Below are 15,957 nucleotides of genomic sequence, written 5' to 3' on the forward strand. Positions count from 1 at the left end.
TCCACCTTACAAAGAGTGCTGTTGCCAGCATTCTTATTCATGGCTTCTCGCTTACAGGAGTGAAACTGCCCAGTCACAGGCATGCCTGTCTTCACCTTTAGTTGATAACGTTTTCCCCACACCTCAGGCGACTAGAATGCCATTGGCTCCTCAGCTGGCCTTTGGGTACTTGCCAGCTTCCTTTCATCCGAACCAGACTTGGAGGGGAGGCTGATAGAGAGCTGGGCCAGCTCAGGTGGCTGAGGTGCTCTCCTGGCAGGGTGGGGTTGTCTTCTGTTCTCAGGCTTTGTGAGAGAACCTGTTGCAGTTCTGTGTGAAGTCCGTGAAGAAAGCACACCCAGCTCTCAGTTGTCTTCCAGTCTTCACATGCCTGTAACCCTTCTTCTTCCCAGGGCTTTCAGTGCGGGTCTCTACCCACCCTCTGCTCCCCAGCCTTGCAGGTGGGAGTTAGATGCTGGAGCACATCTCTCAGGAGAGCAGGGCTGCACCTGGGGACTGTCCCTCTGTGTTTCTGGGCTCCACGACTTCACATACTGTGATGGGAGGCAGACAGGAGCGCTGACCCCATTTTCAGCTTCCCTTTGCCAGTGCAAGAAGAAAGTTCCTCGGACTGTTATGTGTGTTCTCATTCGTAGTTGTAGGGCAGTGGCCACTTTCTGCCTATTTCATCATCTTCATGGGTATTTGTTTTTCATTGTTTAATTTTTAATATTTTTAATCAGAAACATGTATTCACAGTAATAAGTCAAACAGTATAGAGCAACTTAGGATGAGAAGTGGCAGGCTCTAACCCTTCCCTCCCCCTTCTCAGTCCTTCTCCCCAGAGGCAAATTCTTTTAACCATTTTTATTTTTGGTCTTCCATTCCTTACTTCCTGAACTCTAAATTATATGCATAGTCCTCTTTTCAACATAAAACCAACTATAGACCCTCTCTGTTGGAAAAATGAAGATTTAGCTAATTTACATCACTCCCATGTTCCCTTTATTGTTGTAGGATGATTTTTTAGTTACTGTATTGGTTCCTTTTGATACTTAAAAAAAATCTGTTTCTTGTTCTGCTTTTTTTTTTTTTTTTTTTTTTGGCTGTGTTGGGTCTTTGTTGCTGCACGTGGGCTTTCTCTGGCTGCAATGAGAGGGGGCCACTCCTCGCTGCAGTGCACGGGCTTCTCATTGCAGTGGCTTCTCTTGTTGCAGAGCACGGGCTCTAGGTGCACGGGCTTCAGTAGTTCTGGCATGCAGGCTCAGTAGTTGTGGCACACAGGCTCAGCAGTTGTGGCTTGCGGGCTCCAGAGTGCAGGCTCAGTAGTTGTGGTGCAGGGGCTTAGTTGCTCCATGTCATGTGGGATCTTCCTGGACCAGGGCTCGAACCCATGTCCCCCTGCATTGGCAGGCGGATTCCCAACCACTGTGCCACCAGGGAAGCCCCGTTCTGTTGACTTTTGACAGCATCATTTGACATCCTTGCTTGAACAGTGAGGCTATGAGCACCGCTTTCTCCTTGTTTCCACTTTTTCTCCCCTTTCGGCTGTAAGCTGTTTCACTTCTATGATGTCAAGGTTGCTAACTTCTTGAGTTGGATGTTTAGACTTTTTAAATTTTCAGCCTTTTTTCTTTTCTAATACATGCATTTGAGATAATAAATTTTCTTCTAATCATGGCTTTGGCTGCATCCCACAAACTGTGATATATCATTTTTTATTGTCATTTATTTCTAAATATTTTCATTGTTATGCCTTCTCTGACCTGTAGGTTATTTAGCAGTGCATTTATTATTTTACAGGCATTCAGAAACTTTATAGTCTTTATTTAATCCTAGCTTACACTGTGGTCAGAATTTGTATTTTCTGCAGTTGTTAAAGATGAGATGTTGTATTTGTTGGGTCCAGTTCATTGTGTTGTTCAAATATTCTATATTTTTATTAATTTTTAATTCACATGTTCTGTCAGTTATTGAAAATGGTATATTAATTTCCCACTACAGTTGTGTGTCTGTTTCTCCTTGTAGTTCTTTATATATTTTCTTCATATATTTTGAGGCTATGTTAATAGATGCATGACAACTTAGAATTATTAAATCTTCTGGTGATGAAACCATTTATCATTATGAATTGTATTTCATTCTGTACTTCTAGGATAGTGAAACTTTCACTTTATAGTCTGACATCAATATGGCTGTTCCAGCTTTGTTTTCATTAGTATTTAATTGTGCAACTTTTCTTCCCTTTTGCTGTCAGTCTTCCTGAGGTCATATATTTATACGTGTCCCTGTAAGCAGCATGTAGTTGCTTTTGTTTTTAAGCCTGTGTGGAAAACTTTGTCTTTTAATTAGGGCTAAGTTGATTACATTCAGTAATACTACTTACATTTTTGTGTTTATGATTACAATGGTACTATTTGCTTTCTATCTATTCTATGTTCTTTTTTCTCTGTTCTTACTTGCTTTGGGCCTGAATTCCATTTAATCTGTTCCCAGCTGCCACCCATTATTAGACATTATAGTTTCTTACCTACTGTTCTGTTAGTGGTTACCTTAGAAAGTACAGCCTTCATACTTGACATATCAAAGTGTAATACAGATTGGTATTTTCTCCAAACAACGCAAGGATATCAGAATGTTCATACTCCAGTTATCCCCCTTCAAGTTATATTGCTGAAATGTACATGTGTGTTTGGGGGGGTGGTGTGGTGTGTGTTTTTGTACTTTTGGGCCGTGCCTCACGGCTTGCAGGATCTTAGTTCCCTACCCAGGGATCCATCCCGGGCCTCCTGCAGTGGAAGCTCTGAGTCCTAACCATTGGACTGCCAGGGAAGTCCCACGTGTGTATTTTTTTTAGCCCTACAAGACTTTTTTATGTAACCATTATTCATTTACGTTTACCCATATATTTCCCCTTTTATGTTACTTTTTATCCTTTCTGCATCTGCAAGCTTCCATCTAGGATTTATTTTCATTTTGACTAAAGAACACATTTTAGTATTTCTTTTGGTTGGACCTTCAGGTGATTATTCCTCTCTTTCTGAAAATGTCTTTGTTTCACTTTGTGTGTGTGTGTGTGTGTGTGTGTACAGAAGGACTCACATTTATTGGTTCAACTACAGTACCTAACATTTGCTAAACATGCATTTCACACTAATTGGGCACACTTCCACAGGTTGTCAGTTCACAGAAAAGGGCCCATCCCTTGCCAGATGGCAGGGAAGGAGGTGCAGGGGCCTGGGTAGCAGAGCCCGCCAGCTGTCACTTGGTCATGCAGGACTCATGGAGCCAGGCTGGCGGGCAGCCCTTGGCCGGCCCTTTGGGGACAGGGGCTCAGAGACGTCCTGTTTACTTGACTCCTGTACAGGACTGTGGGTAGAGGTGGGCCTCGGGGAGGTAGCCCAGGGCTAGGCTCATGGATGCACGTGCCACCACAGCTCCTGAAGGTGGGGTCACGGGAGGCGGTGCTCCCTGTGCCTTGGGTTATAGGAAGGAAATGGAAGCCTCTTCAAGGGGTTGGCTGGCCCCTGGCTGGACAGGTGGGAAGGACTCCCCTGACATGGTACAGACATTACAACGCAGACACAAGCCCCTAACGCAGGCCTGGGATGGCAACACAGACAAAAACACCAACACCCCAGGGCAGGTGGGGTTTCTTTGACAACAGAAACATGGAAACAGAGCAGAAGCAACAGTATTCTTTTCCCGCAAGATTCCTCAGAGAGGAACAGACCAGGACGTCACTCAAGAGGTAGTTTTTTTTTTTTTTCCTTTTTGTGGAAATTTGAGTCAGCAACATTATCACCTATTGTAAGATATTTCAGAGAAAGAACACAGTGGTCACCAAAGGGCAAAAATGACCCCTGGCTGGCAGGGCTGGCTCCAGGATTTGGAAGGCCAGCCTCCACCAGTAAGACAGCTTTTTTCTTGGGCTCGAAGCAAGCTCTGGCCTGATTCACAGGCTGCAACTGATTCCTGAGCAGGCTGTGGCTCGGGGGGGACTGGATTAGGCAGAGGGACCAGGCATCTTGTGAGCCGGTAGAGGCAGGGTCACTGTGGCTTATGTTGCAGGACAGCCAGAAGTCTTCAAGTCTCAAGGGAGCCCAGCTGTGGCCAAAGAGGAAGCCCCAGCGTGTTCTGTGGGGTCCCTGCCTCTGAGGTTAACAGTCCAGGTCTGGCTCCCAAGACCAGAAAAGAAGCCGTTGCTTGTGGTAGCCAGGAGAGGGGTTTCTGGGGACCCTGTAATTAAATACACATCCCTGAGTTGTGGCCCTAGAAACCCTTGCCTCAAGGCTAATCAGTTTCCAGCACCTGGTGGAATGATTGCTGTTTCTTATCCTGAGAAACAGATAAAACATCATTTCACAGACACTGGACATAGATGCTTCAAGCTGAGGGAAAAGGGAGGACTGATCAACTGCAAAGGCAGAGGGGGGAGTGCAGGGGGACTCTCATGGATCAAGTTGGGGAAAGAGTGGTGGGTTTGTTTACTTTTTTGTTTGTTTCACCATTATTTTGAAGAATAATTTTACTTGATATTCAGTTCTAGACTGGCAGGTATATTCTTTCAGGACTTTGAAGGTATCATTCAAGAACCTTCTGGCTTCCACTGTTTCTGGTGAGAAGCCAACAACTGTCTAATTTTTTTTTTCTTTTGAAGGTAATCTCTCATTGGCTGCTGACATTTTTTTTTTCTTTGTCAGAAGTGTTTTTCAGATGCATAAATTTGGTTTATTTATTGATAGCATCTGATTATCTGCCAGATTCTCAGTCTTGTCTTTTATGCTTGAACATACTGAACAGTTAAAAGTCTCTGCCTGATACCTCCGTTATTTGAAACCCCTGCACACCTGTCTCTGTTGTAGATTGTTTCTCTTATTTTTTTCTTTCATGTGATTTATCTTCCTGATTGCCTGGTTATTTGTTAGTTTGCTTGTTTATTTTTGTTTAATGCTGGACATTGTATATGAAAAATTATGGAGGTACATTCATCCTGGGGCGGTGTTTTCTCCTGCAGAGACTCTGGCTTCTCTTCTGGGAGGCCGCTCAGAACACTAGACGCCACGCCCCCGGTGCGGTTCGGCCAGTGACATCACTGGAAGCCGCCTCAGGCTCTGGGGGGCCCGTCCACATCAGTTCTCAGGAACACAGGGGTTCTCGTCTGTGACAGGACTGACCCTTAGGGCCAGAGAGCTCTCCATTGTGGGTGCTGCCCTGTGCATTGCAGGGCGTTCAGCATATCTGGCCTCTACCCATCAGACGCCAGTAGCACCCCTCCCCACGGCTGTGACAGCTAAAAATGTCCTGGGGAACCACTGGTCTAACACATGTTTGAGTCCAATTCAAAGTGTGACGTTTGTCTGCTCTCTCCTTGGCAGGCCCTGGAGCCCAGTTTTTAATCCCAGTGGCTCTGTGAGACTGTCGAAGGAATTAAATAATTCAGGTGGATTTCTGTCAACAGTAGTTATAATCAATTTTTAAAAGTACTTGTGATACTTAGAAAAGTAGCCTTCATTTGCCAGGGCTTGCGATCTAGAAAATTAAGTTATGGGGCCCAGCTCATTCCCTCATAAATCAGACAAAATGTTTCATAATAGTTAATCTAGTTTCTATTAGTGATGTTCTAAAGCTGCACTGAATTTTTTAAAACAAGAACGATAGATAATTGACTATAGAATTGATAAAATAATTGTTTTCCTTTTCTAGGTCACCTACAATGGCTGGAGGATTGTTTGCCATGAACAGAAACTATTTCAGTGAACTTGGACAGTATGACAGTGGCATGGATATCTGGGGAGGAGAAAATTTAGAAATATCATTTCGGGTAAATTTTTTTTTTGCATGCTTGATTATTAACTGTGTGCAAGGAATATAATTTTCATCCATGATCCCATATTTTCTGTAAATTCTCTTTGACTGTCTTTATTAACAAATTGTCCTTAATGAATACTACTTTACCACAATCTATAATGTGGATAATACCCATTCAAAATATCAAAAGTCTATAAGAAGCCTTGCATTTATTTTGTAAGAATTTAAAAGTGATAGTTGTAATGAATAGTTGGGTATGTATTAAGAAGTCCTCATGCGCATTTAATCTCGAGTTTTGTTCTTTGTCCATTTGTTAATCTTATTTGATAACCCTAGATATATATAGTTGGGGTCATCAGATTTTCCTGACTGTGCGAGACCATCCTGGTTCATACCTGTTCTCCTGGAGAGATTATTAATAGCTCCTCATTTCACTTTCAGGAGTAGCCCAGCTGATAAGATAAATGATATCAACACCTGCGTATAGATTATTGAACCCTTGATATATACCGTTCCCTCCAGCTGCTAAGGTTGGGCAGATGACAGCTGTGGGTGGGGTCTGTGGCTCAGCTGTGGTGGTAAGACGGTCTTTGGAAAAGGCAGAAAGAGGGCAAGGGAAAGAATTCAGATTTCTGTCTCTTAGCAGAGGGCCCCACGCCCCGCCTCCCACCTCCCAGTCTGCGTAACAGATTCCCCCCATCAGATACCCTAATACCTTGTGCAGGTGCCATTTCGTATTTTTGCAAATGTATTTTCCTACTTAATCTTTAGAATTTGAAATTTGCAAGGTACAATAGATATTATTAGTTCAGTCTTTGTAGATAAGGTAATTGAATCTCATAAAAATTGAAATACCTATATAAAGTAACTCAGTCAAGGGCAAAATTTAGACCAGAACTAAGATCTGAATCTTAATCTAGAGTTATTCTGTATATTTTATAAAAAAAATTTTTTTTCTAAAAAATGGTGTATGTTTGTATGTGTTTCATGAGAAAGTACCTGTAGAACTGAGATTAGAGGATTGATGAGTAAGCATTCTTTGTCCCTAAGTCCTGAAGGTCAACTTCCTTGATATGTTAAAACAACATGTATGGTAAGTACAATTTTAGACACAGGGCAGTAAAAGAATATTACATTGTTTTAGAGTTTTGTTTCTTTTTAATCGTAAAGACATAATTTTTTTTTAAATATACACTTTGACTTTATTCTATTTGAATAGTTATATCTAATAAGATAAAACATCTTGCAAGGTTTCACAAACACCTGTTTCATGAAAATTCGTACATCGATTTCACAGCACTGTGAGGAACCATTAACACATATTCTGCTTCTGACCAGATCTGGATGTGTGGAGGTAAGCTCTTCATCATCCCTTGCTCTAGAGTTGGACACATTTTCCGGAAAAGGCGACCATATGGTTCTCCGGAGGGCCAGGACACCATGACACACAACTCCTTGCGGCTGGCACATGTTTGGTTGGATGAATATAAGGTGAGATTAAATCTCTCACCGAGAAGGATGGATGATAAGGCTAGTAACTCCATTGGCTTTGGTTGCTTTTCTCTCTTGCCTATTTCCATTGAATGACCTTGGCTTTAGGGCCATCTCTTTCTGGGTTTTTCTCTCTTCTCTTCACCCAGTCTTTCACTCATTTTTGTTGTGACTCCTTTTTAAATTTTCCAAGCATCTCGTCTGTGAGAGGTGATACAGCAGCACCAGAAGGGACTGTGTTTCTCTTCAGTTTCTTTGTCCTCCTGTCCGCTCCTGTGACTCCCACAGAACCTGGCTCCTCTTCTGCTCACTGGGCTTTGCTCTGACCCAGTCCCCCTGCTTCCCGTCAAGACCCTGCACACATTGTATTCCTTCCCACCTCCTCTTCTGCCACATGCAACTCTCAGTCTTTTCTTTGTAATGGCTTTTTTGAGGTGTGATTCATTTAAACAAAAAAATCTATTCTCTTATTTTTCATTTTTCTTTTTTAAATTCAGGAGCAGTATTTCTCCTTAAGACCTGATCTGAGAACCAGAAGCTATGGAAATATCAGTGAGCGTGTTGAATTGAGGAAGAAGTTGGATTGTAAATCATTTAAATGGTATTTGGATAATATTTACCCAGAGATGCAGATATCTGGGCCCAATGCCAAACCCCAGCAACCCATTTTTATCAATAGAGGGCCAAAACGCCCCAGAGTCCTCCAACGTGGAAGGGTAAGAAAGTGATCCTAGCAAAGTGTTTCATTAAATGTTGTGTGATATAATGAATGACATTGTAGACTTAAAATACTTAAGGATAGCCTCTGGCTTGCCTTCCATTATATTCTTTTTAGGAGAATTTCCTCTACTCAGGTGTAAGACCTTAGAAATTTTGATATCTTTGCTGTTTATATTAAGATCCTTTACCTGCCAGTGTTAAAGAGAACATGGCTTCTCTAAGTTATATGCTGGCTTCCAAGAGGATAGCTATAAATATGCATATACAAACAGAGGCAATGTGAGTGAGTGTAAAATTCACTTGTTAAGAGACCAGTCCAAAAAGGAAAACAAAGGAGAAATGGGGCAACTGTATACTGTTGGCCTCAGCTCTGGAACTGACTGCAGACAGGAAGTGAAAAATGGTGGTCAGGGTCTAAGTGGTGGTACCAAGTCAGGTTTTACACCCGACGTCCTGAGCAGTCATCTGAGCTTAGCAGAAACCCATTGATCAACCGCAATTCTTTAGATATTCCCTTTTGGTTCTTATAAAATTTCTTCAGTTTTATAATATCACTTCAATTTTAGATGTCTAGCCATAAAATCATACCTTTTTCTTGAATCATTTCTTAGAATTTGCTTCCTGAAAGTGTAGATATTGTAATTGTTGCCCGAATTTCCCTTTTGTGTTATAAAGAAGGCATCCCTCTCCTGGTTCTTTCACAATGCCAGCAATTCTTAAGTGGCTAGAATTAAGCCTAGAGCCTTCTAACTGGAGATAAACAGATTAAAAATGCCATAGGAATGCCAAAGGTGAGATACATAAAAGAAGCAAATAGTATCTAGTCTAAGTAAAATGATTAGTTTAAATATTAAATGTGATTAGATATGCAAGGCAAAAATAATGTAAGGGATTTCAACTATATGGACATACACCGGTACCTATTTTTACTTAAAGAGAAAACACCTAATAATAATAAACACCTTGATGACTTTTATAAGATAGAGAGAGCAACAAGATAGGAGGCATGTACATTATATTGAATTATGTGCTGTCTGTTTGTACCTTTTGTTCTTATTTCCTGAGTTTCATTTTAAGGTTCTTTAGTGGAGAGACGGTATTTAATCTCCTTCCCCCCCTATAGTAGATTAGTAAACTTGTATCTTTAGGTAGAATTTCTACTTGACACTGCCTGCATATATTGTTAAAATTGCCTATAACCTTGAAGTCTCTATTGTGATGCTCCTATGTGCTAAAGCTAGAATTCAGTCATAAAAAATGCTTATCTTTTTATGACCTTTAGAATCCATACCTCTGGAATAATATTTTCATATTTCCTCTAAAACCTCCTTTTCTAGCGTTCTAAGGCATCTTCTGACATTGGTCTTTCTATACATACCAGCTTGTCAAGAGCAATCTCTTCTTTTACAGCTCTATCACCTCCAGACCCACAAGTGTCTGGCAGCCCAGGGCCGCCCAAGTCAGAAGGGAGGCCTAGTAGTGCTTAAGGCATGTGACTACAGTGACCCAAATCAGGTGAGTTAGGCCTCTGGGCTCTCAGCCAGTCCATGGACAGTGTCCTTCAGTGAAGGAAAGGGAAGCTGCTGGCAGTCAGGCTTGAGGGGGGAGGGGCAGACATCAAGATTTTAATCTGACGTTTTAAAAATTATATTGTTTGGGGGTTTTTTGTTTTTTAAAATTTATTTTAGTGAGGCATAGTTGATTTACAATGGTGTGTTAATTTCTACTGTACAGCAAAGTGATTCAGTTATATATATATTCTTTTCCATTATGGTTTATCACAGGGTATTGAATATAGTTCCCTGTGCTATACAGTAGGACCTTGTTGTTTATCCATCCTATAGATAATAGTGCGCATCTGCTAATCCCACACTCCCAATCCATCCCTCTCCCAACTCCCCTCCCCCTTGGCAACTGCAAGTCTGTTCTCTGTGTCTGTGAATCTGCTTGTTTTGTAGATAAGTTCACTTGTGTCATATTTGAGATTCCACATATAAGTGATATCATATGGTATTTGTCTTTCTCACTTCACTTAGTATGATAATCTCTAGGTCCATCCATGTTGCTACAAATGGCATCATTTCATTCTTTTTTATGACTGAGTAGTATCCCATTATATGTATGTGCCACATCTTCTTTATCCATTCATTTGTTGATGGACATTTAGGTTGTTTCCATGTCTTGGCTATTGTGAATAGTGCTGCTATGAACATTGGGGTGCAACGTATCTTTTCAAATTATGGTTTTCTCCAGATATATGCCCAGGAGTAGGATTGCTGGATCATACAGCAGCTCTATTTTAGCTTTTTGAGGAACCTCCATACTGTTTTCCATAGTGGTTGCAGCAGTTTACATTCCCACCAGCAATGTAGCAGGGTTCCCGTTTCTCCACACCCTCTCCAGCATTTGTTATTTGTAGACTTTTTAATGATGGCAATTCTGACCAGTGTGAGGTGGTACCTCATTGTAGTTTTGATGTGCATTTCTGTTATAAGTAGCAACGTTGAGCATCTTTTCATGTGCCTGTTGGCCATCTGTATGTCTTCTTTGGAGAAATGTCTATTTAGGTCTTGTGCCCATTTTTCGATTGAGTTGTTTCTTTTTGTTGTTGTTGAGTTATGTAAGCTGTTTGTATATTTTGGAAATTAAGCCCTTGTCGGTCACATCATTTGCAAATATTTTCTCCCAGTCTGTAGGCTATCTTTTCGTTTTGCTTACAGTTTCCTTTGCTACACAAAAAGCTTGTAAGTTTGATTAGGTCCCATTTGTTTATTTTTGCTTTTTTTTTTTTTTTTTTTTTACCTTGGGAGACTGACCTAAGAAAACATTGGTACAATTAATGTCAGAGAATGTTTTGCCTTTGCCTATGTTCTCTTTTAGGAGTTTTATGGTGTCATGTCTTAAGTCTTGTGTACGGTGTGAAGGTGTGTTCTAACTTCACCGATTTACATGCGGCTGTCTAACTTTCCCAGCACCACTTGCTGAAGTTAAGTTGTTTACGCTGGGAATGATTTCAGAGATCATCTATCTAATACTGTTGTGGTCTCCTTTGTACATTTTCCCTACCTCTGGTCATTGTTTGTCATAGTAATATTTTGTTTGTTTACAGCATTATTTATACTTTGCAGTTACACAGAGTGAATTTGAGTTATATAGAATTGAAAGCTATATGAATTTGTTAGAAATGGCAAAGGACATGCATCTTCTTTCTGGCCCAGAACATTAAATCTGCATTGGATGAATCAGAATATCTTTTGTAGAGTTTTCTGTGAAATTGAGTTTTTCTAACTGATTTTTAGTAGTTCATCAGAGGAAACAGCACAATTTCATGTCATTCACATAATTTATTCTCAATTTATGTGTCCTTTCAGCGATACTAAGTGAACCTAAAAATAAGCAGAAAACTTATTGCAAACTGCTTTGTATCTGATAAAATAGCATAACCTAACATTGCTCTAATCTCCTAGTTGTAGTGCCTCAAGATTGTAATGCTCAAAACATGTCGTAAGTAAGCAAGCTTCGTTTACTTACGCTTCCATTTGAGTGGTGGATGGGGTCATTCAAGAATGAAAAGAACACTTGGGCCCTTTTTGGATAGAGTGTGTCCTTTGAAATTTCATAGATCACATCTTATTTCTAGGAGAGTTCATGCACACTATCTAAGGTGCTAACGTACTGGAAAACATGGTTTAAAAAGCGTCTTGTGCCACGTCTGGGTGCGAGAGGTGTCAGTGTTGTAGACATGGACGTGTTAAATTGTAGTGAGGTTTTGGTGGTTTAGGTTGTAGTAGGATGAGATTGGTGAAATTTGTTCCAGAAACTGTAAGAGGTTTGAGGAGATGGAGTTACCCTCTCCTATCCGTACTATGTTGTGACTGCATGGAATTGCACTTATACCCTAGGCACACATGTGGCTGTTGAATTGGTCATTTTATTTCATTTTAGTTAGTTTACATTTCATTTCCTCAGTCACACTTGACACACTCCCAGTGCTCAGTAGCCACGGGTGGCTCCTTTGTTAGATAACACGGATTATAAAACATCAGCATCTGTGTTTCACTGGTGTTCCGTCATGGCGCTGATGGGGAGCCTTCTCTTTGTACCAGCAGAGGCAGCACATAGGCCCATTTTGGGCCTGTAGGTCGAAGCAGTGATGACTACAATGATTCAGAGGACGGAGGAAACGTTTTCCTTCTCAAGTTAGTGATGGTGCATACGTATCGGAGGATACATTTATTCATTGCACTTGGCCATTTCAGCCAGTTTCAGGCCTTTGTTCTTGAAAATAATCTGAGACACCATAAAGACAACTATTCTCAAAGATCATTGGCACATCTAAGGAGAATCCTGCTTTGGGGCCATCAATGAAATTGTAATCTCAGTGCAAATGTTATTATGAGCCCAGAATAGAGTATACTTACGATTCCACAGGATGATGGTATATGACAGCTTATGCACATCATCACTGCCCAGCAGATGAGGGAAATACGAAAATCATAGCCTCATGTGTTTTCTTTGTACAGAAGGCAAACCAGCCGCCTCACTGGGCTCCTTCAGTTCTACACAGTGTGAGAATTACAAGCATTGTAGAATTGTGAAATCCTGGAATTGGGGAAGATCTACAATCTTGTGCTCAATTAAATACAGTCAATTAAGTTAATTCAACCACTGCTTACATTTCTTCCTGGAATTGCACCTCACTTTCTCCTGTGTTAATTCACTCCATTTTCAGATAACTAAGCTGGTCTGTTCCTGCTGTAAGAGACCATACAAAATAAATCCATTCTTCCACAAATGTGTGAAGTGTCGTGCAGTCTGCATTTGAGAATCTGAAGCAAAACTTGAGGTTTTGATCTTTTATTTTCTTCCTTAGATTTGGATTTATAATGAAGAGCACGAATTGGTTTTAAATAATCTCCTCTGCCTGGATATGTCAGAAACTCGCTCATCAGACCCACCACGACTCATGAAGTGCCATGGGTCGGGAGGATCCCAGCAGTGGACCTTTGGGGTGAGGCGCTTGCTTAGTGGTGATGGGAGGATGTGAGGAGACAGCCAAGGCTGAGGGGAGGGAGCATGGCAGAGGGACTCATAGTCTGTTTACCTTGTAGAAGGTGGTTCTGAGTTTGTAGCATCCCATAAATAAGTAAGTAATCTGAAATGTTCCACGTCTCTTCTAGATGACTGTCTCTTCTTTACCATATTCTGGCAATAAGTGTTTTAACTTAAAGCAAGTAACTGGTGGTGTTTTTTTCTTGCCACCACTTTATTTTCAGAGGAATAATCGGCTGTACCAGGTGTCAGTTGGACAGTGCCTGAGAGCGGTCGATCCACTGAGTCGCAGAGGTTTTGTTGCCATGGCCATCTGTGATGGCTCCTCCTCACAGCAGTGGCATTTGGAAGGTTAAGGTGGATGCTGTGGCTGGAATGGTGATGTGTCATGCTTGTCCTCAACATGGAGACGCCTGGGACACTAGCAGAGGTGAGACGGCAGCCACAGTAGAGGTCGCAGCCCCGAGTGACCACCGGGAGGTGGAGAAGTATTGGTTCACCAAGGGGTTCCGGTCATTTCCCAGCTGCTGTTAAGGGATGTCTTACTTACGGTAGGAAACCAGAAGCAGTTTTAACTCTCTAAAGAGTCAGGTGTGTATAGAAGGATAAAGTCCAGGAAATTGATGTGTCTATTCAAATTTATTTATGCTTCTAAATAATGGAGTGGCGTTTATCCGATCAGGAACTTGTCATGATTTCCTTTCTTAGAAGATTTTGTAGATGACAGTTAATTTTTTTTTAATTTCTAATACCATGTTCTAAATAGTTTTAAATAAACTGATTGAATCCACATTAAACTTCAGAAGGCATCATTTATAAGATTATATTTAAGAGAGTTAACTATTATAAATTATTTTGATGAATTATGGTACTATATACATTTACAATAAAGGATCCTTTTGATTATTTATCTAGGATTTTTTGTCTTCTCTTTCATCTTGTATTGGGGGGTCTCTGGTCTGAGTTATCCTGTGTATGTGATACATGGTAAGAAATGCACAGGGATTTGGCTGATGAACCAATAAGCTAGGTAGGTAGCAGCCCTAACCTTAGGGATGTTTCAGTTTCTTAGCTTGAACTATGTGAGTTTGAAGCTGAAGGTATGTGAATTTGAATACTTTAAAGTTACCTGTGAAACACCCAGGTAGAGTTGTTAAATAGGTGTTAAAGTTATTTGGATATAGGGGTCAGGATTTCAGAAGGTATATTTATTTCAGTTAGAGATATAAATTTAGGAATCATCTGTATATACTGTAAATGTCCAAATATAAAGTAAAAGTTTTTTCCCACCAAAATCACATCTCAGAGGAGACATAGTCTCATAGGGTATTTTCTCAGTTATTTTATCTGGACACACAAAGCAGTTTAAGTACCATTTGAAACATGCTGGAGAATAATATATTGTTTGTATTTATACTAAACATTTTGTCTGTCATTTAACTTTAAAGACCAGATGGTGGTACATATAGGATACAAAAAGCAAGATAACAGACTTAAATACAACAAAATCACATTAAATGTAATTTGATTAAATGTAAATGGGTCCAGTTGACCCTGGCTTGTGTCCGCATGGCCTCACCAAGTGTTGTCTGTCAGATGACCTGCGTGAGGGCCCTCAACTCTTGGAAACGAAGTCCAGCCCCCGTGGCACCTTGGAAGCTCCTAAATTAGGTGGAGATTGGCCAGGATGGTGAAGTAGAAAGACCCTGAACTCACCTGCTCTAATGGGCACACCAAAATTACAACTATTTGCAAAACAACCATTGATGATGATAAAGACCAGAACCTACCAACCAGAAAAGAGCTTCTACAACCACAAAGTGAGACAGGTAGGAGGGATGGAGTCACCATTGTAGTCAAGTCCCATACCCGGGGTGCGTGACCCACAAACGGGAGAATAACTAACTAACTACAATTGTAAAGGTTCTACGAAAGGAGTGAAGGGTCCAAACCCCACGTTGAGCTCCCCAGCCCGGGGGTCGCACACTGGGAAGACAAGCTCCAAGAGAGCAGGTGGCTTAAAGGCCAGGGGGCTTTCAGGAGTCACAGAGGGCTAAGGGAGGTACAGACTCCACCCTTAAAGGACGCAAAATCTCATGCTCTGGGAACCCAGGGCAGAAGCAGTGATTTGAAAGGAGCCTGGATCAGACCTACCTGCTGATCTTGCAGAGTCTCTGGGAGAGGCAGGAGGCAACTGGAGCTCCCCCTGGGGACACAGACGCTGGTGGCAGCTAGTTCTACCGTGGGGACACTGGTGCTGGTAAAGCACCATTTTGGAATCCTCCCTCTAGCCTGTTAGCCTCAGGAGCCAGCCCTGCTCTGGCCCAACAGCCTGTAGGCACTACTGCTGGCACACTTCAGGCCAAGCAGCTAAGTTTGGGCACAGACATAGCCCCACTCACCAACAGACAGGCTGCCTTAAGACCCCCTGAGCTTCTGGCTGCCCATGGGCATGGCCCTGCCCACCAGAGGGCCCAGGACTTGGCCCCAACACTAGTGTGCAGGCACTAGACCCAGGACCCCCAGGGGCCTCCAGTCAAAGACCCAGGACCCCCAGGGGCCTCCCGTCAACAGGCCTGCTCTAGCCTCAGAACCAGCTTTATCCACCAGCCAAAAGAATACCAAAGCCCTGCAGCCTGCGGACCCAGTCCACCTACTAGCAGGTTAGATCCTGACCTGGGACTAACTGGGCCCTGGCCCTGCCCACTAGCAGGCCAACATAAGCTTCAGGACATCCTGGACCCTGCAGCCAACTGTCAGGAACTGGCCCTACCCATCAGCAATCTGATACCAGCTTTGGGACTCCTGGGCCCTGGAACCAGACTTCAGGACCTTGCTCTGTCCACCAGTAGGCTGGCACTAACCCCAGGGCCTGGCTCTACCCACCTGTGGGCAGGGAGCAGC

The 15,957-nt window shown here is 42.0% G+C and overlaps 1 protein-coding gene across 1 annotated transcript in view; it reads left to right on the forward strand.

Annotated features, from left to right (window-relative positions):
* The window catches only part of GALNT11 (polypeptide N-acetylgalactosaminyltransferase 11), a 55,424-nt gene extending 41,545 nt beyond the window's left edge, over positions 1-13,879 (forward strand). The window contains exons 7-12 of the mRNA XM_060107672.1: positions 5,686-5,803; positions 7,129-7,281; positions 7,779-7,997; positions 9,412-9,516; positions 12,875-13,012; positions 13,278-13,879. Coding sequence (XP_059963655.1) covers positions 5,686-5,803; positions 7,129-7,281; positions 7,779-7,997; positions 9,412-9,516; positions 12,875-13,012; positions 13,278-13,409 — 865 coding nt within the window. The 3' untranslated portion in view covers positions 13,410-13,879. The remainder of the gene's footprint in view (positions 1-5,685; positions 5,804-7,128; positions 7,282-7,778; positions 7,998-9,411; positions 9,517-12,874; positions 13,013-13,277) is intronic.
* The last annotated feature ends 2,078 nt before the right edge of the window (positions 13,880-15,957 follow it).

This window comes from Mesoplodon densirostris, chromosome 9, assembly GCF_025265405.1.
Source record: "Mesoplodon densirostris isolate mMesDen1 chromosome 9, mMesDen1 primary haplotype, whole genome shotgun sequence".
Lineage (NCBI taxonomy): Eukaryota > Metazoa > Chordata > Mammalia > Artiodactyla > Ziphiidae > Mesoplodon > Mesoplodon densirostris.